The 26462-nt window shown below is 58.4% G+C and overlaps 1 protein-coding gene across 5 annotated transcripts in view; it reads right to left on the reverse strand.

Moving 5' to 3' along the window:
- Nucleotides 1-26462, reverse strand: part of GSE1 (Gse1 coiled-coil protein) — a 232194-nt gene that overhangs the window by 26672 nt on the left and 179060 nt on the right. For all 5 annotated transcript variants that reach the window (XM_039502721.1, XM_039502724.1, XM_039502725.1 and 2 more), the window contains exons 3-4: nucleotides 10579-10778; nucleotides 1308-1483 (exon numbers count right to left, since the gene is read on the reverse strand). In XM_039502721.1, the coding sequence (XP_039358655.1) occupies nucleotides 1308-1483; nucleotides 10579-10778 (376 nt within the window). The remainder of the gene's footprint in view (nucleotides 1-1307; nucleotides 1484-10578; nucleotides 10779-26462) is intronic.

Genomic DNA, 26462 nt, shown 5'->3' on the forward strand with positions numbered 1-26462 from the left:
CTCCCAAGGCAGAGCCCGGAGAAGGGGCAACCCCTACTGAGATGCTGGTGGCTGAGCATAGGAATTCACTGCAAAGGCAGAGCCACAATCCACTCTGTGCCGGCCGTACCCCCTACCAGGTTCGCTACCTTCCAGCACCTGCGTCCCCCTGGCGGGGCACTTCCCCTCCAGGGGGCTGGCCATCCCCAAGCCATGCTGCCCGGAGTTAACGCAGCAGAATGCAACCCACCCAGTCACCCTCTGCTCAGTGAGAGTCGGCCACAGGCAGAGGGAGAAAGGCAGCTGCCTGGCCCTAGCATCTGCCTGGGAATGGTGAGGCAGTTTGAGTGGAATGCTGCCCCCCCCTCCCCGGTGAGAGCTGTCAGCGCAGCACCTTTAGCTGGCAGAGGCCATTCCAGGGAGAAGAGTATCATCCAGCCACCATCCCCCCAGTGAAATGTAATCCAGCACATTTGCCACACAGTCCTTCAAGGAAGTGCATGAAAGTCTTAGGTCTGTGCTGCTGGAGATGTGGCTTGGGAAGGAGCACTGGCGACACACCCAGCACTGGTTTTTGGAATGCTGGTTTCCAGAGCAGTTTGTTTTAATGACACGTGGTCCTGCCCAAAACCGCAGCGCTGCCTCCCAGCTCCCCCAGGCCTTGGAGACACTTGGGGCCGGGCCTGGCCTTGATCTCTGCAGCTTAGGCCCACCTTTGGTTTGCATGTGTCGCCTGCTCCTGGGTGGGTTGGTTGGAGGTTTTGCAATGTACATGGAGAAAGATGTATTCAGAGTTGTGGTTTGTGTTTGTGTTGGAAGAACCCCGGCTGGGACGGATAGGAGCGTCGCACAAAAACCGCATGGCTCAAGGCAACGTCTGTGATGAGCTTCTAAGCCACAGAACATGTGTCGTGAAACTTGGGGGGAGGGGAAAGGGCCAGTATTACAATGGACCCTGTCCTAGGTGAGCCACTCCAGGGATCAGCAGAAGCCAGGTGCCTGGTGGAGCCAACCTGCGGTTGCAGATCTCGCTGTGTTCCTCGGTTACTTCTAGCTGCGCTATTTCAGGAGCTAAACAACCCAAACACCCGCCTACAGGAAGGCCTGCTCTCCAGGGATGGAGAATTCTGTGGGGAACCCCAGAGAAAACAGCCACAAAGGAACTCAGCTTGGAAAAGGGCAGGCAGACGCCAGGCTCTGAGAAGCAGTAACAGGCCACCCCGCTGCGGGATTCTCGTGTGGGATGTGTCAGAGCTGGCAGCACACGAGTGAACCTGACACTGCGGGAGGCTGATGCCGCGGATCCTGCTCCCGGGGACGTGACTCACTTTAAAGGTGGGAAGCGGGAATCCTGGACGACGGAGGTGGGGGGGATCCCGAAGGAGTAAGGCGTCCCGAGGAGGTGAGAAGGGACAGCAGGGCCCCCGGCTTTCTCCTGTGGGAGCTGAGGCTCGGCGATTAGGCGCTCCCGGCTGCTGCTGCTGCCTCTCGATCCCGCTTCTTGCTACAAGAAAACAAACGACCACCCCACCCTGAGTGTCAGGGAAAAACTGTCCTGGGGGCAGGACAGATACAGAGGAAGCAGATGCATCTGGCCAGGAACTAGCTCAGTGCTCCCTGCCCAACTGGGAGTCTCAGGGTCTCCCTGCTGAGGAACAGATCCCTAGCAACAGGCCTCCTGGAGGAGTCTGTCCCATCCTGCCCTGCAGTCAGACTCACTGGAGGCTCCCTGGGCTGTAGTCTAGGGAACTGCTCAGGCAAGACTCCCACTGACTGCCTTTATCCCCTGTCCTTTGGGAGCGGCAGCATGAGGGTGGAGGGGACTGTGCCAAGGCCAAGTCACTCTGGCTCTTTGCTAGGCGAGCCCAGTGATTTTTGATCTGAAGCACCTAGATCCAAGGAGAAGTGCTTCAGATCAATAAATCCACCCGTGGCCCTGATCTTCAGGAGGGCTGAGCGCACGCAGATCCCCCTGACTTACAAGTGACTCTGCGAGTGCCCCTCAACTCGGAAAATCAGTATGTGGAAAAGAAGATGGAAGTGCTTCAGGAGCTGACCTGATGGGAATGTTGCCAGAGGGCGAACAGAGGAAGGATTTCAGGACTGCACAGTGCACACACTTATATACACACACTCGCTTCCCAACCTTTCCAAAGTTTTAAATAATGTAAGAAAAATAAAATCAGGAGGTTTTGGAAACAGCTGGCGGTAACCACCCTCCCTGCTGGGCTGAGAACGCAGACTCTAGCACAGACCCGCGGACATGCTGAAAAGACAATATGTCTGAGCTCCAGGGGAGGAGGGAGCGATCCGCACGGGGCCCTCCTTCGCACGCACGCCAGCCGATCATTCCTGGAGTAAGGCTGGCATCAGCTGGGATGGCAGCTGCTCGCTTGCCATCCCAGCTATTCTGGCACCACTGACACAGAGAGAGAGAGACAGAGGACATTAGGAAGCTGGCATTCCTGCCGGGATAGGGCAGGCTGGTCTGTAACCAGCAGGTCCCCTAAGCGGCCCTGATATCAGCTGCGAAGGCAGCTGCTTGCCTGTGCTGTCACAGCTATTCTGGCAGCACCGACGCACACGTGAAAATAAGGGAAGGAGGCACTGGGGCTGCTGTTGCCACCGCAGCCTTTCCTCCCTTCCCTGGTAAGGCTGCCTGGCCCAGGGAGCACCTACATGCTGCATGTTCTCTGCAATCTTTGAGGGCCCCAAGAGGGCCTGGTGGGGCAGAAACCACTGGCAGGAAAATGGAGCTCTGTAAGGGCAGGTGGGCATTGAACCCACTTCTGTACCAGAGCTGTGGGGCTAACCCTCCCCCCCAGGTGCCATTGCTGCAGAACCCTTTGGGCAGGGGCACTCTGGCCCTCTCTGCGGCCTCGGAACGGCACTGTCAGAGCTGCTCCCAGGGCCATAGCTGTGCGGCTGGCTCTCAGAAGAGCGAAGGAAAGGACCTGGGTAGAGGGAAGGGAAGCAGAAAGAAGAGCGCGAAGGGAGAGAGAATACAGCCAATGCATTTGGAAGCTGCCAGATAGCCCCTAGATCGGCGGCAAAGCCGCTGGGGGAATGTTTAAACTGAAATGAAGGGGAAAAGCTGCTGTCATTGGAATCACCCCAGTAAGCAGCGGCTCTGCTGCGCTGGACACTGCACAAAACATCCTAACCCCCTTGGGGCAGGGAGCGTCTTTCTGTGGTGTTTGTACAGCACCTAGCACACTGAAGTGACTGAGGCCCCTGGCGGCTATCAAACCCTGCTGTGACAAGCCCAGGCTCCAAACTGCCGACGCGTGGAAGGAGAAAGCGAGGCACAAAGAGGGACCTGCCCAAGCAGCAGAGTTGGGAATTGTCAATCCATTGCCCTAACTACTGCACACACTGGGCCAAAGGACAGAACCTGTCCTCTTAACAAGCTTCCTGCCGGCAGGGTGGACAATGCAGGAAGCCCAGGCACCCTATAACGCACCATCTGGTGATCAAATATTAACACCTAATGGGCTTTTCTGGCCGACAGGCCTTGTTTGATGGGCTACTCCTTGTTTGGATTTGGAAGGAAATCCCATTCTGTGAAGCGTTTCCCCTCCCCGAGGGGCTGCCACGCTCCAACGCTGGCTCCCGGCCACCGAGCGCTGACCCAGCGCAGCTCCCGGCCGAGAACATGCAAGATTAAATGTCAGCAATGTTATTTTTGCCGAGCCCGCATGTTACTCAGGCCCGTTTAACGTGTGTTGCCCCTGGCGGGGAGCCAAGCAGCGCTCTCCAGCTCTCCCCGGCCCCTTGAAAGGGATAAAACCCTTCTAATGGCTCTGCGGGAGCCGACGCTCAGCAGTACCCTGGCTGTGTGCTGGGGCGGAAAAGCAGTTCAGAGATGTCAAAAGAAGTCAAAATCAGAGTTCAAGCGTCTCTCAGGCCCCTCCCGGTGTTGGGTCTTCTGAGCATTTCTGGAGCCACTTCATAAAGAAGCACAGGCCAACCACCATCCCCACCCTCCCTTTCACCGGGGGCTCAGACAACTGCCCTGCTCTGGAAAGGAAACAGTTAACGCCGCCATCAAAGCCGTAACCCTCTCCTTGCAGAGAGTCCTTTCCCCAGTGGCTGGGAGCCTCTTCAGAGCACTGTTAAGTAACTCATCCTGTTAACCCCGTCCTGTCCAGGACTAGACACCAGTCAGCTTTTGAAAACAAGGTGTACATTTTTAACAGGGAGGGTAATTAACCAGTTTCCCAAGGGCCGTGGTGGGTTCCCCAGCACTGGCAATTTTAAAATCGAGATGGGGGCCTGGGGTCTTCGGCGGCGGGGGTCCTTCCACACCGGGACCCACCGCCGAAGTGCCGGAAGGACCTCCTGCCGCGGGTCTTCGGGGCACTTTGGCAGCGGATCCCAGAGCAGAAGGATCCCCCGCCGCCGAGTTGCCGACGATGACCCGGAGCGGAAGAAGCTCCGGGGGCCCGGGCCCCACGAGATTTTTTCAGGGCCTCCGGAGCAAGTGAAGGACCCCGCTCCAGGGCCCCCAAAAAACTCTCGTGGGGGCCCCGCAGGGTCTGGGGCAAATTGCTCCTCTTGTGCCCCCACCCCCCACTCGGGCGGCCCTGGGAGTCCCCACCTACCTCTTTCCCTCCAGCTGCTCTAAGGATTTCTCACTGGTGGCCGGGGTGAGGACTGTGCAGGGAGACCAATGGCTTACTGCAGCTGTGAACAATTTTCTAATACAAATCTCTCCGTTTATAGCCCAACAGGCTACCAAGGACAATGCAATGACTGTAGCCCACACGTATTATTGGGTAACGGGATTCTCAGCTGGACTAGAATTTTTTTTACACCATCAGGTGGGGTTGCCCTGCCATCTTTGGGACCCTAGGATGTGGTCACAGCAGCACCCTCCGTTGATACTGGACTGCTACTTTGGCGGCCCTGTGGCCATCACTGTGTTCCTCTCCCTTGTCCTGCTTCACTTAAACAACCCTGCCATTTTGGGGAGTCCTGCTCAGTCAGCTCAGCTCTCTGTTGGGCTGCAGATTCCCCCTCTCCAAACATGGCTCTTCCCCAGCGCTTACACAGGATGCCAACGAGACTCCATGCAAACCCCTTCGCTCGGGGCCTTCGGCTCCGACAGCACAGCCTTCGTGCACTGCAGGGAGCCGGTACCAAGGACCGGCAGCCAGACGGACAGTAGTCGGGGGCTTTCAGAGCTCCAGCAAACCTGTCTTGGAGGCGGATGTGGGCTACTCATTTCCTAAACCGTGATGAGAAAAAAAGGACGGCAACAGTCGTGGAGGGGAAAAGAAAAACCGCCTCGGGGAACAGAGTGAACGGCCTGTGAGAGGCAGGGCTATGGACTGGCTGTGGGGGGAGTGGAGGGTGCTAGCGGGGACAATGCCAGCCAATGCCACAGATCCTGCAAGGTGAAGAGCGCCTCCTGCAGGCTGCTCTCAGCTCCTGGGTACCAGCTCCCAACCATTCCCACGGGCGTGGTGCTGTGCAACATGGCGGCAGTCCATGCATCCAGCTGTATGCTGGAGGTGCTGAAACGCTCTCTCAGCTTCTCCTGCCCTCACTCACTCCAGCCGCACATCCTCCTGCAGGAGAAGGCAGTTTGATACAGGAGCCAGCCGTTCCTCCTGTCTGGAATTTATCTCCCAGGGAGACAGAGGGAGCATTGTTTTGCATAGTCTGCCCTTCGTACGGAGGCCCATCCATCTTCATATCCCCAGATAGTGACATCTTGGAACACACCGCGGAGAAGATTTAAACAGCACTGGGCCAGGCTGTGCTGCACCATCGGGGGAACTGCCTTCATCAGTCAAGTGTATTTACTAAACACCACCACAGCACACACTCCGCGAGCAGCTGATGGCTCCTCAAGACTTCATAATCTCTTCAGAAGACACATCGGCCATAATTAATTGAAAGAGATGGGACCCGTTGATGGGAATTTTTAATGAGCAGGAACATCTGTTCACTCTGTGCCTTGTAGGCACTCGGACCCCCACGTTCGGCCTCTTTCGTGCCCAGTGGGCCACCTCTGACCTTCTCCAGAAGGTGCGTTCCTGGGATAATGATATGACTGGACGGGAGGGGTCAGGGCGACTCGACTGGAACAAAACATGTACGCCGTGGGGCTGGAGAGGACGGGCCACTGGAGAGGACGGGCCATATGGAACGGCCGCCCTTGCCTTTCACAGGCAGGGGGCAAGGGCATCGGGGAGATGAACATGGGCAAAGGGTGACCTCGGTGCAATGCCACTGACGACACCCCAGCAACTCTGAGCCTCTCTGAGAAAGGCCCAGATCTGGATGAGCAGGAAGGAGGCCCACAACGAGGTGTGTGTGTGTCTGTGTGTAGCTCCCTTCCCATCAAGCCCGGGGTTGAGATAAGGCAGGCGAGCGAGTGGGAGGGAGGAGAGCTAGCAGCAGGCCCACATTTCACCTGCCTTTAGATTTACAGGCAGCTTTGTTCTCCGGCACCATTAATCATCCAGGGAGGATACAGACGCCTATGGAGCTTGAAACAGCACAGCAAGTATAAATCCAGCAGGCCTTTGATAACGGCCATAAAACAAACAGGTTAGTCAGGCATTGCATGGAGGGGCCCAGGAAAGCGAGCCCTGTGGAGAGGCCACCATCGGCACACCCCTCCCAGGCAGCAGGCGCCCCTGGCTCATCCGTTTATAATGCAATGATGATTTTCGTTCCTAATACAGGACTAAGGTCGCCATCTCCTTAGATCTAAACTCGGTCAGCGCATGGGGGAGTCTGAAGGAGGGGGCTAAGGTGGGGATCGGTGACAGGAGGGCAGGGCCAGAGAGGGAGGGAGAAGGGAAAACTCCCGCCCAGCCTATCGTGCCTGTCGGAACAAACCCGTCACTCCCCTCTCCGTGTCACTGGGCAGTACTGACCCGAGAGGAAGGACACAGATTGTACACCCAGCCTACCCTTAGCAATAATCCATTCAGAAACAAACAGGGGCTCAGCCAGGCAGAGAGCAAGGGGAAACAGTGGGTGCCCCAGGGAATAGGATCTGGGGTGCCAGCTGTTTTAGGAATTAGATAGATAGATAGATAGATAGATAGATAGATAGATAGATAGATAGGGTGTCTGGGGATAGATAGATAGATAGAGTTCTCAACCTTGGGGTCGGGACCCCCAAAGAAGACACATACAGGTATCAGGGTGTTCTAACATCCCTGCCCTTCCTATATGGCAGAAAGGGAGCAGGGTCCTGGGTAGATTTGGGGTTGATGGGAGGTGATGCCCTGCCCGGAAGGGGCAGACAGCTGTTGGGTTGGACAGATGGATGAGAGGAGTACCCAGGGCCTGAGCTCAGCGTGGGGCAGAGAGAGGAAAGCGAAGGCAAATGAGAATGTCCCTGGGTCACATGAGTCAGAGATATCCTGCCCTGGGGCAAACAGGGCGGCCCTTCCTCATTCCCCAGCTGGACTGGCGACATGCCCCCAAGCACAGCACTGCCACCAGGGTGCAGCGGCAGTGCCTCCTCACCAGGGCGGCGGCACGCCCATGGCAGCTTCCCAGGGCTCAGAGCGGCACCGGGTGGCCTGCATTTGATTTGCTGTCTCGGAGTGGCGGCTGTGACGATGAAAGAGGAGGAGAGACGGGGGGAAAAGAAATCCGTCATTCCCTGGCGATTAGCGAGTGATCTCCACCAGTGAGAATGCAGGACATGCCCTATTAGGTTTAAAATAGACTATTCTTCATTTAATCGGGCCTTTCAAAGGCTGCCCATTACCGGCGAAATCTCGGTAACCCTGGAGAAGCGGCTGCTGATGGATCGGCTGCTCAGCTCCCCATTTTGATTTCTGCATTGCTGATGCGAGGGACTCACCCCTCTAACTTTATGAAGTTATTTCCCTCCAAAGAGAGGATTAAACCCTCAATTAAGTCTTTGTGCAGGGACTGAAGGGCCATATATCATCTGTTAATCCAGTCCCGGCTCCCTCCCCGGCAGCATTAGTGGTTCGCTGAGCGCTGCGGCGATGAATCGCTGGAGCGGATCTGTCCCCACTGGATGCTTTGCAAGCAGCCGGGGGGAGGCGTTAGTACTCACTCGGCTGCGAGGACGTGGACAATAGGGCACTGGGGATGGCACAAGGGAATCCAGCAGGCTAGACGAGCTTTGAGTCGGTGCAGGGGGAGGGGTCTAGGCGTGGCCCAGCCTCTCCCCCATTCCGTTTGGGGGTGATGTGCAGAGAATGGGGGAAGTAGGGGCCTCCCGAGGTGGGGGCCTCCCGAGGGGGAGAGGACACAGTCTCTAGAGGGAGAGCCAGCATCTCCGTGCCCCCCTCCACCCTGCACTGCCACCCGGGGGCACGGAGATGCTGGCTCTCCCTCTAGAGACTGTGTCCTCTCCCCCTCGGGAGGCCCCTACCCTCCCTGAGCCTCTAGAATGGAGAAGGCAGGTTCCTGAGCGCTGCTGTCCCTGGGCTACGCTGTCGCTTCCCCCAGCTTAGAGCAGGGGCCGACGGATCAGCGCAGCGCACTGACCCCTGGGGAATGGGACCCAGCGGGGAGAGCAACGCCAGCCCCCAGGGCTCTCACCCGGCACGGCTGTGCAGCTCACTGGCAAGCAACGGGGAGCGGTGGAAAGGGAGAGCCCCAGCCACACCCACGGCTCTCGGCACAGGGTGTGGGTCACTGATCCCAGTGGGAGGTAGGTGTAGACAGGAATATTCCCCCCAAAGCCAGAGGGCCTTGCAGAGAGGAGAGACTCAGGATTGGGGCAGCGAGACAAGATCCAAGGAGCTGGGGAGGTGAAGGGACACAGTGCCAAGGCGAGGCAGTATTCTTGAGGGCAGAGTCCGAGGTGATCTCAGGGGCAGGTCACAGCATGGGGGCTGGGTCCTGGCTATCTGCAGCAGGACCTTCATCTGCTCCCCCAGGACTCCCTTGCCCTGTGAAGAACGTGTCCCCTACGGCTCAGTCTGAAACCATCTCCCTTCGGCCGGTTGCTCCACAGCAGGGTCCAGAGGAGGGATCATGGCAGATGGTGGGGGGTGGCATCAATTTCTGACTCATTGCATGACCCTGGAGAAAAATCACTTATCTGAGCCTCAGTTTCCCCATCTGCGAAATGGGCTTGAGGATACCTGCCTTCCCTTGTAAAACGTGTTGAGGGCTGCTTCATATCGCTATCACTCCTCTCTCCCAGCGGAGAGCCCAATAGGTAGGGCGCCAGTCCCCGCTCCATCACTGATTGCAAGTCACTCAGCCTCTCTGGCCCTCCTTATGGACAATGGGGACTTGCCCTGCCCTGCCCTGCCTCTCCGGGGCGCTAGAGGGTGACACAGCGGCTTCCAGTTCACACTTTGCAGCCACTAACTACTGCCCTTCTGCCAGTCCCCTGGGGGTCCGAATTACCACCATGTTACAGCTATGGAAACTGAGGCATGCAGCCAGTAAGGGCCCAAGCGTCACACTGATCCGTGTGGACCCCTGGGCCCAGCACGGCTCCACCCAGGGGCTGCCCCGCACAGACTGGCTTGCAGGGCCGCGGCCCTAAGGGATTTGCACAGAGCCGTCCCCTCCAGCGAGTTGTGCAAAGGGCAGGGGTGGATCAGAAGGAGCAGGAATGGTCTCTTCTCTCCTTTCCCATCCTAGCGCATTAAAGCCTATTGCGCACGCGGCAATGACCTCCCCGTCTCCAGGCGCCAGGCTGGGACGCAGCTACGCGAGACAATAAACCAGACCTGGTTAACCTATATTTTAAAAAGGTCACTTCTTACGAGGCAGCCAAGTCAGCAGCCAGGAGGGGGAAGGCTGAGAGAGCGGCGCTGCGAGCACCCTGCCTCTCCCAAAGTGCTGGCAGCGGGGTCTGCTTTGTGGGATTAGAGCCTGCGTCCCTTGAAGCACCAAGAGTGTTGCTTTCCTTCCCCTCTCGTCTTTGTGTTTTAATTAGTATTTCCAAGTGGTGTAATCCCTCCGGGAACCCGCTGTAAAATACAGGCGAGGAGAACCGCTAACAATGATTCTTAATTAGCAAGTGCTTCCTACCCAGATTGCAGCATGGGCATGGGGCGGAGGGGAGAGACAGGAAGGGAAGCCTGGGACAAACCAAGTCAGATTGGGGTGCCGGGAGCATATTTACTGCAGGCTGCATGGAGATTAGAGACAAAGGCTGCCCCGCTCCCACCACCTTTTATCACTCTTGGCACTGGAACCAAAAACATTTGGCTTGAGAGCAAAGTTCCCACCAGTCTCCTTCTGTGCCTGGTATCAGATACACGCACAAAGCAAACAGCGCTGTGCACACATGTGGCTTTGTCCTCTGTGCTTGCATACACAGCACACACCCCTGCGGAGAGTCAACACATTCTTGTGGCGCTGGATGAGGAACTGCTGCACCAGGTCAGATCTCTGGCCCATCGACTCTGGCATCCCGCAAGGCCAGTTGCTTCAGAGGAAAGTGTAAGATCCTTGCACTGATGGGATAAACCACCCTGCAGGGAGAATTCCCTCCTGACCCCAAAAGTTAGAAGCCAGTTTAGGCCCTGAAGCAGGAGAGTGTCTGTCCCTCATAAGATTCAAAAGTGTGCATGTGTACACACACACACACACACACACACACACACACACACACAGAAATGTTACCTGTCTGCCTTCGCTTCTCCAGACGCCATTCACCGTTTTCGTCGGGGCGATGGTCACCACGGGGGGCGTGCTAGGCACACTGTGCCCCCCAGGGGGGACGATGATGGGGCCCATGGGTCCTCGCTTGGGCGTGCTGGCAGGGGAGCTGTGGTTGGTGGCTGGCGAGGAGACGGGGGAAGACTCGCTGCTTATCGAAGACCCTTTAAAGAAACCGAGAGAGGGGATCATAAAGGAAACCTTTAACAAACCCTTCATAGCAGCCCATCACCCATTAAACCTCATTGACAACAGCCCTGTCCCCAGATCGCCAGGCTGTGGATTTGGAGGCACCATTAGCTGGGTCAGAGGCCACAAACTGGGCTAGCAGATCACGTCCTGTGTAACCCCCCGTCAGAGCTGCTGACCCCTTTGAACAGGAGCATCCAAGAGCACATCACCGAGGGCCCCATCCTACACGGTGCTGAGAGATTCCTGTGAGCTACTTCACACCCACAATGGCCACTGACTGCCAGGGGTATTGAGGGGTTGGGCCCAGAGTGTCGGGGCCACTAGGAAAGGTCCTCAGAGTCCCATGGAGGGCCACCAGCTATCCTCAATGCCCCAACTAGTCCAGTGTCACAGCCACCACTGGAGCCCTGCCTGGTGGCCCATAGGATATAATCTGCAAAGCCAGATGTATGGCCGGGAAGGGACCTCTCTCTTATCAAGCAGGCCTCTGAATGAAATGCTGGGTGAGTACCAGGGCTGGTAGAACCCAGGCACCACAGCGACCAGCGCAAGACACCCCCACATCGCAATGCCGCTGTGTGGTTTAGACTCCCAGCAGGTGGCAGTTCCGCCCCGACAAGGCAATGAATGCCCATGCCGGGCTGAGCGGATCTTTGCCATCCCCAAGGTGAGGGACAGGGGAGATGGATGAAGATCCCGGAGGTGAGGGAAAGGAGGAGATGGATGAAGGCAACCTCAGGACATGTCTACCCAGGACAATTTCCCGGCATAATGATAATTACGCACACGCATACATCCCATGTCACTGGAAGCGGTACAAACACTAGTGGAATAAGAGTGCCCACGGGGGGGGGGGGGGGGGGGGGAGTTATAGCAGCCAAGTGGGTAAATTTCCCAGGGGGTTAAAGAAGGGATCCATGCGGCGGATTTACTGTGTACGTCTGAGGACCTATTAACGCCCCTCTTCCCCGACCCCACACCAGAAGATCCAGCAGCCAGAGAACGCAGTAGCCATGTTTGTTTTCAAAGAGACTCTACTTTGCCTTGCTTAGGCGAATGACCCCTTGCTCTGGGCTGCCTGAATGGCTGTTGTGCTTCACCCCAGAAGTGGCTGCATTTCAGTGGCAGAGGCACTCCGCCACAGCCAGGGCGTAAAGTACATCATGGCAATGAGTCTCAATGTATGGTGCTATTAATAAGGACCGTTACTCCTGCCCAGCCCGCCAAAGCTGGCTCCCTGCCCATGGCGAGAGAGGCTCCAGGGGGAGCTGGACAACCATGCAGGAGATGTGCTGCTGCTGAAAGGGGTCAGAGGCATCAAAAGCCATTAGTTGTTTATTTATAATTCAATATCCCTTTATTCAGCAGGCGGCACTGTCTGTGAGCGTGTGAGCTGGGCAGCCATTCAGTTCTCAGTCGGGAGCATCCTCTTAGCGTTAAAAGGCTTTGCCACACGCTGTTTAAATGGCCCAGAATGGATCCTCTCGTCAGTCCCCTCGGAATAGCTTGGCAACACCCCACACCCTCCGGGGCCCGGGCGGCTCTGCCAGCGCGGGAGGGCACCGCCCAGCCCGGCCAGCACCACAGGCAGGAGAGGGCTTCCACGCTCGAGGACAAGCTAGGCTGAAGTCACTCACCAAGGGCGTCTTTGTGCAAACGGGGCAGCTGCCCGGCTTTCAGTGGTGCCAGACACTGGCAGATGGCAGGGGCCGGTGCATGAGGATCCTGCCCCTTGTCCTCTCCCCCAGGGCCTGGCACATTTGGTCAGCAGGTCTGTTGCTGGGAGGGATGGGAGGGCTGGAGTTCCTGACATACTGCCTCCAAAGGACCCTGGTTTTTCACCCCGTGAGCCCCGATGCGGTGGAGGGATTTTCAAGGCCCTCTGCCCAACCATGGGGGCTTGAAAGCACTTGGAAAAACCATCTCTCAAACAGACAGCTCTGCTGAGCCTTCAGACAGGGGTCACCGGGGCTGCTCCATGATGCAGCCCTGTCTGTGCAGCCTCACATCACAGCAGCCAGCGGCGCCAGCCCCCGGTAAGGAACAGCTGGCTGGGGTGCTGACAGCTGAGGGGAATATCTCCCCTAACAGCCTTTGCTCCTGACCGTGGTCTTATTCTCCAGAGCCTGCGCAAACACTCCATCCCCAAGCACCGCATGGCCAACAGGGAGGCTACAATGTGCCTCAGTTCTCCCCGCGGCCCCTCCGTGTCCTCTGGTGCCATGTCTAATCCGACACAGTGCAGTGAGATCCCCTCTGGCAGCTGGAGGTCCTGGGGGCAGAGGACACGAGTGCTACTGTCACGAGCAGCTCACCAAGTTACTCTTGTAGTTCCGAAGTCAAAGGTGCTGCTTTCGGATATGAAGATCCTTGGTTCAAATCTCAGCAAGGATAACTGAGCCGTCTTCCATGTCCTCCCCAGCGGAGCGACAAGAGTTTAGCAGCAGGCTGCAGTAACTTACAAGTATGGTGGGGTAGTCATTTAAGATTTGGCTCTCCTGGTCAGCCCCTCAGTTCCCCTGTTGACCCTCTAACAGGGGACTACGACTGTGGCATTAGAGGAGGACAAACCCCCTCACAACAAACCCAGCTAGCAATGCCATACTAGGTAAATGAGGAAACACATTCCTTCCTGACCCCCACAGTGATCACCCCACGGCCTGAAGCATGGAGATTAGACTAACACACAGAACTACAAGCTTTATCGCTGCTCAGAAAATGTTCCAGTCCCTTTTAAAAACCTTCTATTCTATTTAACTCAGTAACTCCCTGTGGCTGATAACGCGCTGTACGAGGACGTGTGTCCTTTCCAGGGGCACCCAGTCTACAGTACGCCATCCTCCACGCAGGCAAAGCTGGGGCCGCTACAGACGTTTAATGCAAAGTCCTGATATTCCAGCTTTGAGCCAACATGAGAATTTTTCCAGCCCTCAGCTTGGCTGACTCTGAGCGGCATGGACATTCATCTATGGCACTGGAGATGGGAAAGGGGGATCAGGGATGCCAAGCATGCGCAAAGAGTGCCACTTGCGTGGCACAGCACCCGCTGCCAAGGATGCCTGTCGCGGCACGCAAGCGGGGGCACAGTGACCCGAGAGGGTGACCGCTTTCTTTCAAGAAAAATTAGCCAACACTTGCAGTCGAGGCTGCAAAAGTTACTCTTGAGTGAGCGCCGGCGCTCGCAGACGCAGGCATTGGGATAAATCGAGTCGCTCTATGTAACCCTTGGGCAAGGCTCTGGCATTATTTGCATAATACATCTGTATTTTAAATTATACCCACCCCGGGGATGCCAGTGATATTTGCAAGGGAAAAATAAAACCTCCGAAATGGACTTAAAGTACCGAGAGCAACGCGTATAGAAAGGAGAGGCTGGGGTGGAAATACAAATGGGATGCTAACTAGGGCACGCAGAGCTCATCATGTGCTTCACTGCAAATTGCTAGCATGTAAAAATGCGCAAGGCCAGGCCAAGCTCTGGGATGTGTGAATTTTGTGCTCCTGAAAGATGCTGCTGTATGGCGGAGGAGACAGAAGCAGGAGTGACCCCATGTTGCTCTGCCGATGCGCTTCAGCATTGACCTGCGGGGGGACCACTTCCAGTGCCCGTTCAATCCTTGGTTCCTCTGCTCAGCCAGTCAACAAGGGGCCAAATTCTCTGCTGGTGGAAATGGGCAAAAGGCCAACAAAGTCAATGGCGCTGCATCCATTTACGTCACAGTTTGCTAATTAGCACCAATGCTGAGAGTGGGCTTAGCGAGACGGCTGCTTCCCTGGCGGGAAGGGAACTGAGGCTGCTCTCAGCCACCGGGTGTCCCGACCGGCCTGGGCTGGAGGCTCTGCAATTCGGTCCGACTCCCCCAGCACGTCGCTAATGGCATACCAGCTGAATGAGGCGCCTCTCAGCTATGAGGCTGGCACAGAGCTGGATTGAATCCCGGGGCTTGTAACTCAGAACTGGAGCCTGCAGACCTTGTGCCCGCTTGGCAGGACAAAGGACACGCCATGCCGTGAGTTCAGTGGGCGTCTGGCGTGGATCTGGGCCTGGCAGGCTCCGTGACGTCACTAGCACTGCTGGTTTTTGTGGAAGGTGCCCAGATGTCACGGCGGCAGGATAAAGCTCTAAGATAAGATGTTCCCCTAATTCACCTGTGGGCTCTCGAACGCTATTGCTCCCCATGCTCCGGTTACAGTGCCCAGCAACGCTCTCAGAGCCACCGAGAGAGCACGGCGCTTGGTGCCGAGCAGCGGGGAGGAGCCTGGGACGTGGAGAAGAGCTGTTCCACGCGGCTATCCGGGCTGGCTCGGGGATGGGGGAAACGAAGGGGCGAGTGGCGGAGGAATCCTACCTGGAGAGGCTGCCGAGCCCTATTAATTATTCCTGAGTCTCTTCGGGGAGAGTCAGGGAGAGAAAGGCTGCCCATGACAAAGGAGGCGGCCGATACGGATTTGACACCCTCTGAGGTCTATCTTGTCAGCGCAAGGCCAACAACAATTAGCACCTAATCCCCTCTGAGCTGGGAAGCCATTACTCACCGCGCGCTAGCGTTAACAATCAATACCGCCACAATGAGCCAGGCAATTAATGAAGCTAAAGTCTTACTTCAGAACCTTAATTCTCGCTGTGTGGCTTTAAACGGGAGGGTTTGTGATCGTTATAATTAACTGGTGCTATTCAGCCAGGAGTTAGTCAATGAAACTAATCTGGATTGGAGATGACAAGAGGCACAGTGTGACGGTGTCACCTTTGTTGTCTGACCTCCTGCTTTCTGCTCAGTGATAGCAGATTAGCAGGCGAGGCTGACAGGCAAATGTAATTAACAGCTGAGACCCTGCAGAAGAAGAAAAAACCAGAGATCTGAACCAGTGAAGCCCACAATCGGCTGAGGAGCTTTGGGGATTTCTTTGTGCCTCCTTCCTCCCTCTTCGCTGCGCCTCCCTTTCGGAATAAATTTACTCCTTGATTGGACAAGAAAAGATGCAGATTTCTGTCCAGCCACGAAAGGCGCCGCGGACCCTGCATCCCAGACACTGCAAAGGTCCGAGTTATGAATGACTCATCTGGCAAAGCAACCTCACAGGCCATCCAGTGTCTCTCCCCTCTCCTCCCCGCCCCTCTAGCAAAGCCGTCCACAGCTGGGAGGCATTCGCATTAAAGGCAAAACTAGTCACCATCTGCTGGCAAATAATGTGGCGCACTGAAGACACTCTCTTTTTCCAGCTTCTTAGTCCTGTCCGATGGATAGAGCAAGGGCCTGGGAATCAGGACGCCTGGATTCATGCCCAGCTCGGTCGTCAGTCCCCGGCGCCACCTTGAGCAAGTCTGTAACTTCCCCATGCTTCGGTTGAACGATGTGTAGAATATACCATGAGAGGTCAGATGGGCACCCCGGTCTGAGCGCTGGGTTAGCCTAGCCTGAGTGTGAGCAGCCCCCCTGCAAAGCCCCACCCGAGTTACGGCATCCTCACTGGTGCTGCGCTCACCTGCGCGTGTCGCTAGGGCTTCTGGGGGCGCGTCGCCCGGTTCCCAGCACAGCAGTGACCTGAGCCGCTCAATGATCCTTTGCCAGTGAGCTGGGGGAGAACTCATCTCGCTGGCTGGGCACCTGGGGGAAGGCACTGGAGGGCTATCGGCACTCGAGAGTGAGTTAGCCGGTGTCCTCTCTGCAAAGCGGGTGGGTTACCAGCCTGAGTGAAAGCAACACCTGGGCTCTAGCCAAACCCCCAATCCCAGCTGAGAGGGCTGTGTGTGCGGAGGGGGGCGGGTTGGGGTAACACCTGGGGCTTTGGGGGGTCTGGGCCTGAGCCAAAGGCCACTGGGTCAGCTCCTGATGCAGCAGGTCTGACAGGCTCAGAACCCAGCAGGGCTGACCCAGCTCTCCTGGAAAGGCAAAGTTCTCTAGGCTTTGCTCTGGCCAGGTCTCTCCACCCTGTACTGATGTTTGCCCGGCATGGCCATGCATGAGGACCGCGGCGCTTTGGGGGCCCCGTTGTGTGCCGCGCCGGCTGCATCCTTGTGCCCCATGATCCTCGCAAGGATGGAGACGCTGCAGGGGTCCTTGGGAACCTGCAGTCTGAAGGCGAGGGATTGGGGGTTGGCTCACCCTGCCCCGTGGGAAGCCGTAGCGAGTTAGAGCCCGGGGAGCACAAGGGGGCTGCGCAGGCAAAGCCTTATGGGGCACACTGGGATGACACGACCGTACCCCACCCCTAACCAGCCGGAGTTACTCCGCGGGCCGATCCTTCCAGCTCAGACACAAGGCAGCGCATTGAGGATATGCCCCGCAGCCTCCCGGTTAAAAAACAGCCCTTCCCTTGAAATCCTTCCCCAGGACTAGATCGACGTGGCCTGCTCCTGCCGATTCGCAGCACGCGCCATGCTTCTTCAGCAAGCAGCTGTGGGTTCCAGGGAGGCGCGGGTGCTCAGCACCTGGCAGAGTCAGGCCCTAAAAAGTGGCAGAAACAGCAATGGGCAAGCAGGCCCCTGCAGGAACCCAGCAGCATTTCACTGGGGCTGGGCGAGGCTGGAAACCAGCCCGGCCCGATGAGCACACTGGGCCAGATTCTGGCTGCAGCAATGCCCTGTAAAAGCAGCACAAGCCCCCAGCGGCCAGCGCAGCCCCTCTGGGTTCACAGCAGAGAGACTGAGATCGGAACCAGGCCCTGTCTTCAGCCAGTTCCATTTGGTGAGCCCCCAGGAACCCTGCTCTGTACCCAGCCTCCCTGAGCACGGATCCCTGGACGGCTTTACTCTCGTAGAACGGAGCAATCTGGCTGAGCCGGCAACGCAGCGAGGATGGACCTGGCAGTCTCTATCCTGGAGAACAGCAGCATCGTGGGAGCTCAGCATAGCCCAGGCTCTGGGGCTCAGATATGCTGTTGATCATCTGTGTTACAGTAACACCCAGAGGTTCCAGCTCAGACCCGGCCCCTGCTGTACCAGGTGCTGCCCAAACACTGCCCCTCCACCTTACAATCTAAGCAAAGAGAGGGAGGGCAAGCAGAGGGAAATGGCTCGCCCAGGTGACCTGGCAGGTCACCAGAACCCAGGGCTCCTGAGTCGCAGGCCAACACCCGACCCGCTAGATCAGTGTAGCTGTCTGTCATGGACAAACACCGAGAGCTAAGGGCCCTGGCTGCTCTGAGATGGCCCTCCAGTTCACACGAGAGACCCTTCCTTCCTGGAGGTTAATATCCCTTTAACAGATTCACACAACACCAAGGGGGGGGGGGGAGAATGACTTTGAACTCTGCGCTGAATCTCCAAGCTCCCGGAACTCAATTAACATCCATTTGATATCAATAACTATGTTAAGCAGCTCCCTGTTTCTGGATGCGGCTGGCTCCCGGCGTGGCTGCTCTCACACACCAGCCTTTCCCACAGCTTCTGAGCCTGCCTGGCCTCTTCCTTTGAGATGAGAGAGAAAGAAATTGCAAGAGAAACCATGTCGCTTTAATCCCCACCGGGCCCGGCGCCCCTGGTTAGCTCTTGTTTCCCCCTTAAAGTCGTGTTTCAGCTTCAGCCAAGCCATTGACTAGGAGAGACAAAATCCTACTCCAAAGGCTCTGGCAGCTTTTCCAGCTGAGTTGGGGAGGAGGGGGTGGCTAGACCTGGCATACAGAGCTCTTTGTACTGGGGGGCGGCTTCCAGGGAAACTTGGTGGGTGAATTTGATGCTCATGAAAGCGAACAGCACTGGGTAGAGCCGTGTGGCTGGAGTGCAAGAGACCTGCAAGGTGGCCTCTCTCGCTCTTCCAATGCACCTCAGCCCTGCCCTGCAGCTCCCAAGCTTTCCCCTGAGAAGAAAACGACCACGGCTCAGAATCACGAGGTGGCTTCATGATGTGAATAAACATCTGTTAGGGGCCAGGGATGCCGGACTGGGGTGGGGGCAGGAGGAGGCCATGGCCCTCCCACTTTTTACCAACCATAAGGCCAAGTGACGGGGGAGGAGTGGAGACAAGTGAGCGGGGGGCGGGGTCTTGGGTGGAAGAGCTGGTGCAAGGGTGGGGGGCTCTGGGAGAAGGGGCGGTGTGAGGGTGGGGCCCTTGGAGGAATGGGTGGTGTGGGGGCGGGACCTCAGGGAGAAGGGGCAGCACAGGAGGCGGGGCCACAGTTTGGGCCCTGGTGTCCACCCCCCCCACACTTTTAGGGATCTTCCGCCACTCCTGTTAGGGACTGAGCCACTCACATTCGTTTCTCCAGTGATCTAACCGACATCTGAACCTAGGTCTCCAGAGATGAGAGATCAGTGCACCAACCTACCGCAGCCTCTAGCATTACAGCAGGGAAACACACCAATTTGCCTCCACTTGTCAAAGGCCCACTGATGCTCAGGGCTCTTTTTACCCGTAGCTTTTCCTAATGCCACATTCCTGTTCTACACAATCCCCTTCCTCTCCCCGCCAAAGCCTCCCGAGCTAGATAATCTCATATATTATACATCTAGGAGATGATCCATCTCACAAACCCAGGCAGGCGGGGAATTCTGAAGACGGGGAAGGATTCTGCAATCAAATTATACAGTAGTTAAATCTAAATCAACAGAGAAAATGTGTGGCTTTTTATTATGAACCAAATTTGCTGGAGCAGATCTTTGTATATCGCTGCAAAGGAAAATGACTGCATTGGTGAGGATGACTGGCGCGCGAGAGAAAAATTTAAGCATCAGGAAATCAATGTCAGAACCCACTAATGTCGCTTTTGATGGCTAAGCAGCGAGACGTGGCTGAGGAGAATGAGACAGAGGAGAAAAATGGGGCGGCAGAATCTATAGCATTTTACAAATTGATTCGCCGCCTTGTGTGCGGGTGGGGGAATGCGGGGGTTGCTGACCCACAGACCAGCGCCCATTACGCCAGGTAGGATTCATGTTCTCTTCCAGAAGGCTGGGCAATTTCCACCGTAATTATTAATGAATCCTCTGCCATGGTGACCCTCCACATTTCAGAGGCCAATCAGCCGCTTGATGTAATCCTGCCCCCCCACCCCCCTCCGGGCCCCGTCTCGCTCTGTGTTCGTGGGAGCGTCCCTCGGGAGATTTGCCTCTTGGCACTGGCCGGCCAGTGGAAAATGTTACGGTGCAGCAAGCAGAGACGAATGGCCGGGCACAGAGATCTCCTCTGTCACCAGCAGCCCACAGCTCCCTCCCTTCCCGCGTCGCAAGACACAGCCCCGAGCAGCCAGATTGAAGCTTGTCTGCATTTTTCACTCCCTTCCCCGTGAGAAATTCTGCTGGCAGCGCAAATGATGCGCAATTACTGAACCTCCCGCCCCAATAAAACAGATGGGCTGCCAAACGGGCGGCAGGGAGACGCTGCGCCGCCGAAGGAGGGGGCCTGGCGACTGACACACGCCATCCACGCGCTGCTGAGCGCTGGTGCGTTGTTCTTTACAGGGGCCTTGCCAAGGCAGAGGAGCCCCGAACATGCTCCCAAGGAGCCGGGATTTCTGGGCGGTGCAATGGGCCAGCCGTGGGCTCTGCCCATGCCCGTCTCCTCTCCAGACTCAGGCTGGCCCTGGCAGCACGTGGCCCAGAGGTGTCTGGCACAAAGGGAAGGGCAGCGACCAGCGCTACGCTAATAGGATTGATGCTCTAGCTCCATAACCTGGCCACGCTCATCCCAGAAAGGGAGGCAGGCCAGGGACCTGGCTTCTCTGGTTCAGCCGCCCTGCGCACAGGCACTCCTGTGGCACCACCCCCGTGCTAATGGCAGTAGCAGATGGGACAGCTGAAGTGACTGTGCCGGGAAGAGTCACAGAGCTCCAGTGGGTAGCGGTGATCCTAGCCCGCAGGAGCAAACCCAGCAAGGGCCAAGCTCTGTATGGAGGAGAGGAAGATGGCTGGGGTGCAGGCTACGGGGGGGTCTCAAGGAAGAAAATGGTCAGGCTTGGAGACTGCTGAGCCAATGGTTGTGCAGGAATGGGGGGCAGGGACCTTTCTGAGCTGCAGTGAAAGCAGCCAGGAGCAGGGCAGGGCAGCTTGTGGCCACAGGAGCCGCTTCCTTTGCCTTCTTCCTGATGTCCCCCCTTGGGATCCGGGGCCCTGCAGCACTCCCAGGCTGGCTTCCCGGGGGCAAGGCTCTCTGTAGCTTGGAGACGCTCCCTAAGGCCGACCCCTGCCAGCTGGCGCTGCGCTGCGAGCAAAGCTGGCTGCACTCAGAGGGTGGGAGTCCATTTACAGAGGGCGAGGCCGGCTGAGGCCACCGGCAAACCTCAAGCTACAGCTCTGTCCCGCTAGCCCTGTGCATTAGCGCTGCGGGGAGACTCCTACTGGCAGGGGGCAGCTTGTTTGAAACCACTTCCAACCCCCCGGCGCTGAGAAGAGGCTCCCACCTCGCTTGGAAGCGTTGATGAGAAAATGGCAGAGAGAGGGAAAGCCCAGTGAGAAAAAGAACGAAACATGGCCCAGAGCAGGAGAGAGGGAAGCTGATGGAGGAAGGGACCCAGCCTGTGTCCAGCACACCCCCTGGGACCAGCCCTGCTCTGTGTGCGAGGGTGTGGTCGCTGTTTAACGCACCCCACACCGGCTGCCCTTTAGCCAGAGGGTCACATTTTGCTTGTTGCCAGGTCTCCCTTTTAAGTCACACAGGTTTGAATGACAAAGTCCTTTAAATCCTCTGAGCTCCCCTGGCCACAGCAGCTTCCCGCCCAGATTAGGGGCTTTCAATGGAAACACGGGTCAGATTTCCAGGCGCTTGTCATGCAATCCACACTTCCCCGAGCGGTGCCACAGGGCGGCCACGGCCTCTGCGGGTGCCACTGCTGGGGGTACGAGGGCGAGACATGCTGAGGTGACACCTTGTCCGCACTGTGCCAGCACAACCCTGCCTGGCCAAATGACCTAGCAACATGCAGGCCAGGCTCACTGGGCGCATTGGGAGTATCCAAGAAGTGCTGTCCCGGGTGGCATCCTCTAGCGACCCCTCCCCACACACACGGCGGGATAACGCACAGCCACAAGTGCCTGCGAAAGGAATGACCTTGATGGAATGACGGAGTGAGTGCCCGGGACGGCTCTGCCTCGGGGGATCAGGAACGGGATTCGGCTGGGCACCTCCAGGATGCCCCTCTCCCGTAATCGCACGTCCTGGCCTGGGGCTCTAGCCTGCGTGAAACAAGCTGGGCACGCTGGCGGGCAGGTGTGAAAGGAAAGGAGACTGCACCGCATGCCCCATTGCAGCCGCAGCAGAGAGGCCAGCATGCAGGGGAGTGCTGCAGATCCCTGCTGGCAAGGCAGGGAGCAGGGGCACCCCCGCTGCAGGTAGCTAAAGGTCTTTACTTCCCCTAGACTGTGGTCCCAAACCTGAATGAGAATCCGGAGCATGGGGCCAGGAAGCCCTGCCACTCCCTGCTACCCCCCCAGCCCTCCACTCTTCCTCTAATTCCTACCTGCGCTTCCTCCAGCCAGCGCCTGCGCGTCGCCTTTGGCGAGCTCCTGCTAAATAGCCCATGAAAGAGAAATCCATTTCTCCAGGCCGGCACCCAGCAGTCGCCGGCTTCGTTATTAGCAGGGCAGTTTGGCTGGTAAGCGAACGCACGGAGGAGCCTTAGGCAAAATAAAACTTCAGTGAAGCATGGCAGCCGAGGTGGGGGGAAGGCCGGCGTCTCTCCTCCGCGTTCTCGCCACGCGTTCTCTCGGGGGACGGCAAATGAGATGGCATGTGGATCACTCCATCTGAACGGAATGTTTAAACTGCCCCCTCCAGACACGATGCCGAGGAAAGACATTAGCCCGCGAAGCAGCGGGTAGAGCAGGCTGTCGCCTGGCGAAAAACACAAGGGAGCTCGCCAAGGGGGAGAGGAGTGAGACCGGGCCTCAGATCACGGCTTCGAAGGTGGTTAGAAAACCCAGGGCCAGGGGCACGGTGCCGGGTCAGCTCTGCAGATCAGTGGGCAGGTGACTGGGCAATACAGGCTGCCACTCCATGCCAGGGCTCCGCTGGCACCGCAAAGAACCGGAGGAGCTGGAACCGCCAGGGAGAATCAAACCAGTGGCTCTGGGTTATCAGAATGAGACGAGGAAAACTGTGGCCGTGTAAACGGCGTGCAGTGACGGTGAGAGCATGTGTGCGTGCACGCCAGGCTCCCCCCGCCCCTGCCCCCAGTTGCTGTGACTGTGGCAGAGCCCACAAGCGGGTACGGGGTGGCTAGATCTCTGCTGACCCTGCCCACATGCCCAGTGTGGGCGGCTGCACACTCAGATCTGGGCCAACACGGACTGTTCTAGCAGCCATGGGGTGTGAGGCTCCCCCCATGCCCACCTCCTGCCAACACCGCCCCTCCTGCAACACTGCGCCTCCGACACCTCCCCCACAACCTTCCATTGGCTTCGATCCTGCCCCCTACTGCTATCCCCTCCCTGCGGCTGCCTCAGCTCCTTGGAGAGACTCTCACCTTCTGCCCCAGCACCTCCCTCTTCCCCGGCTTGGCCTGGCTGCTCCAGCCTTCCAGCCTCCCTGGGAAGCCGGGTCCAGCAGCATCAGGGGACCGACCATCCCCATTCACGGGCACTGGCAGGGAAACGCCAATGGGCTGCAGCACATTTCCCAGGCCACAGTCCCCCCCAGGGATCGGCGACGGCACAGACCCACGAGCCGGCTGAAGTCCCACACGCCGGCAGAGCTCTGTCTGCAGGCACGGTGCTGGGCACCGCAGAGAAGAGGGGGCAGCACAGGGAGGGGACAGTCTAAGGCCTGGCGGGGGCCTGGCGGGGACCCGCTAGGGGCTCTCGCCAAAGGGCTGAGAGGTCTGCCCGTGGGCACAGCAGCAGCAGCAGTCAGTGAGTGGGGCAGCAGGAGGTCTCCCTAGTCCGTGCTGCCCAGGATACTGCAAAATGCCACTACCCGCCTCTGCAGGGTCCTTCGCCTGCCAGCCCCGACTCTAGGCCATGGCTAAGCCCACCAATAAGCCCGGCCTCTCCAGCTCCCTGGGAAGCAGCCGCCCATGGCCAGGCCACCCAGAGCGATCAGAGCAGGGCAGGTCGCTCGGGGCATTGGCCTCCCGTGCAGAGGGTGCAGCCCGATGCAGACAGGCGCCTTCCCCCATACCCTCACCGTCCCTGGCCTGAGTTCCAAGCCGCTCAGGGCATGGAATGTGCGGGGAAGCCAGCACTAGATTTGCACCCGGGGGCCACAGACAGGCTGCCCCAGACGGGCCTGGGGTTTAGTGCCACCTGGACCTGGGACACACCAGGCATCACTGAGCTTTATTCCCAGGATCCTGACCCTGTCCCTTCGGGAGGGACCTGGCCCCAGCACCCCAACCCCAGCTACAGAAACTGCTCCCCCTTGGGACTCGGCCCCCCGCCCCATGCCCTACAAACACTACAAACTCCCTACAGCCACAAGGGGCAGCGCGTTCCCCATGCGATCCCGTACCCACCATCCACAGCATGAGCCTGGCTCGCAGGTGCACCCGCGTCCCAGCTCCCCAGGCCTCTCTCGCACAGACTGGCCACAGGGGCAGACCAGGGCAGTAGTGGGCCAGTGCAACCCCCCAGCATTTGCATGTGTAAAGTGGAGACCTGTATCTACAGACGCACCTTGAGGGAGGGGGAGACAAGCAGATGCACCTGCAAATTGGGGAGCTCTTGGTAAGTTTGGCCTGCGGCTCCGTCCTACGGAGACCGAGACCTTTTCAAAGCTCTTCCTCAGTGTCCCACAACCCCGAGCAGCCGCGCCTGAGTTCTGTGCGTGTGGCCCCCCAGCTGCCCCCTGAGCTGAGGATCAGCCGAAGGGATATGAGGAGCAGGACCGGGGTAGGGAGTTAGCAGTGGGCCGGTCTGCTCTGTGCATGCAGCATCCGGGCTACGGAGGCCCGTCCCAAAGAGACAGGGGAAGAGATGCAGCCCTCTGGGGAGTCCCGGGTTGATTCCGTGGAGGGGACCAATGGACGGTTCGTGCTAATTCTACCCATCACCAGCAAGAGAAAAACATCCACTGAGGATTTAAGGACGGTGAGATGGAAACGGCTCTGCTCCTGCCGCAGAGCCGCTCCTCTCTAGCCAGAGCAGGAGGAGAAGGCCCTCGTGCCCAGCTCCCTGTCCTGCCCTTGCGGCTGCCGTCTGGGCACAGGGCACTTGCGGGTCAGTGCTGATCCCATGCCAGGCACTTGGCACACAGGGATGTGGTCCCGGAGCCGACGGGCCTGCAATCTGGGCTGGCCCCAGGCAAACGCAGCAGAGGGAGCAGGCCGTGCGGCAGTTTGGGGAGGGTAGGAGCCACTCCTTGGAGAGGAGGGCAGGGGAGGTGGAGTGCTTCTCGGAGGGGAGGGCAGAGGCATGGGGAAGTGCCCTACAATCCACTCACACCCCGGGGGGTGGGTCACCGATCTCGTTCTCCACAGTGCTGGTCCCAAAGTCTGGGGACAGTCGCAGTGAATGTTACAAGGGTCTCTCCTTGGTCCCCACCCCTGGAGCCACGCTGCAGCTGATTGGGACCCCCAGACAGGCCAGGCCCAACCCCCTGGCTCCGAACACTCGCTGGCCAATCCGACCTGGCTCTGAAACCCACAGCTGGGCTCCCTCGAGAATGGGTTGCACCAATGGCCAGACCCCAGCAGGGCAACTGGAAGCAGCTTCTGACCCAATGTAAGGCCCTTTGCTGCTGTACGGAACATGCGGGAGGAAGGCACCGCTCTGCACCAGCCAGCCAGCGGTGGCAGCCCAGCGGGGTACGGGGTGAGCAACAGCCCTTGCCCAGAGCTCCTGCCAGCGCTCCCTCCCTGAACACCGTGTCTGGCAGCGAGGGAACAGCCCCAAGGGCCGTGGGCAGGGCCACCCAGAGGATTCAGGGGGCCTGGGTCTTCGGCTGTGGGGGGTCCTTTCGCAGCGGGTGGCCCCTGCTGCTGAATTGCCGCCGAAGACCCAGCACTTCGGCGGCGGGTCCCGGGGTGGAAGGACCCCCACTGCAGGTCTTGGGGCACTTTGGCAGCGGGTCCCGGAGCGGAAGGACCCCCCGCCGCCGAATTGCCACCGAAGACCCAGAGCAGAAGATGCTCCGGGGGCCTGGGCCCCACAAGAGTTATCTGGGGCCCCCGGAGCGAGTGAAGGACCCCGCTCGAGGGGCCCCGAAAAACTCTCGTGGGGGCCCGTGCGGGACCCCGGGCAACCACAGCCAGTGAGCGCCTGCTTAGCACCACCAGTGGGAAGCTCAGCACCGCCCCCTGAGAGCGCCCGGGCGGCTCCTTCAGCCACAACTCAATGAGGTCAGGAAAAAAGAAACCCGCTGCCAGCTCCCCCGCCCTGCCGAGCGAGAGGCGCCTGCCAGACAGTTTATGTGACAGATTTAGGGCTGGCAGGATTTATGGAACGCTTGGGCTGCGGGAGAAACAGGCTGGCACAGAGACAAGGAAACAGGCCCCGGCATCAGCCACCTCGGGCTGGGCTGGCGCGAGAGGCAGGCACCAGGGCCCAGGAAGGGACGGAGGCAGAGGGGCAGGGCGGCGGCTCGGCAGCGCTGTCGGGGAGGAGTGCGGAAAAGCTGCCACCCCCCAGCCCGACAGAGCTGTGCTGGCCACACCCCAGCGCAGAGCAGGGAGCCTGGCACAAAAGCCCATTTGCTGGTCTAGCTTATTGCGTTCAGGCAGGTGGGTTAAGCTCTGGCCATTCTACGCTGCATTTCCAGGGGGGTACAGCTCTGCCAGCCAAGCCTTCA

The sequence above is a fragment of the Mauremys reevesii genome, linkage group 16 (assembly GCF_016161935.1).
Source record: "Mauremys reevesii isolate NIE-2019 linkage group 16, ASM1616193v1, whole genome shotgun sequence".
Classification (NCBI taxonomy): domain Eukaryota; kingdom Metazoa; phylum Chordata; order Testudines; family Geoemydidae; genus Mauremys; species Mauremys reevesii.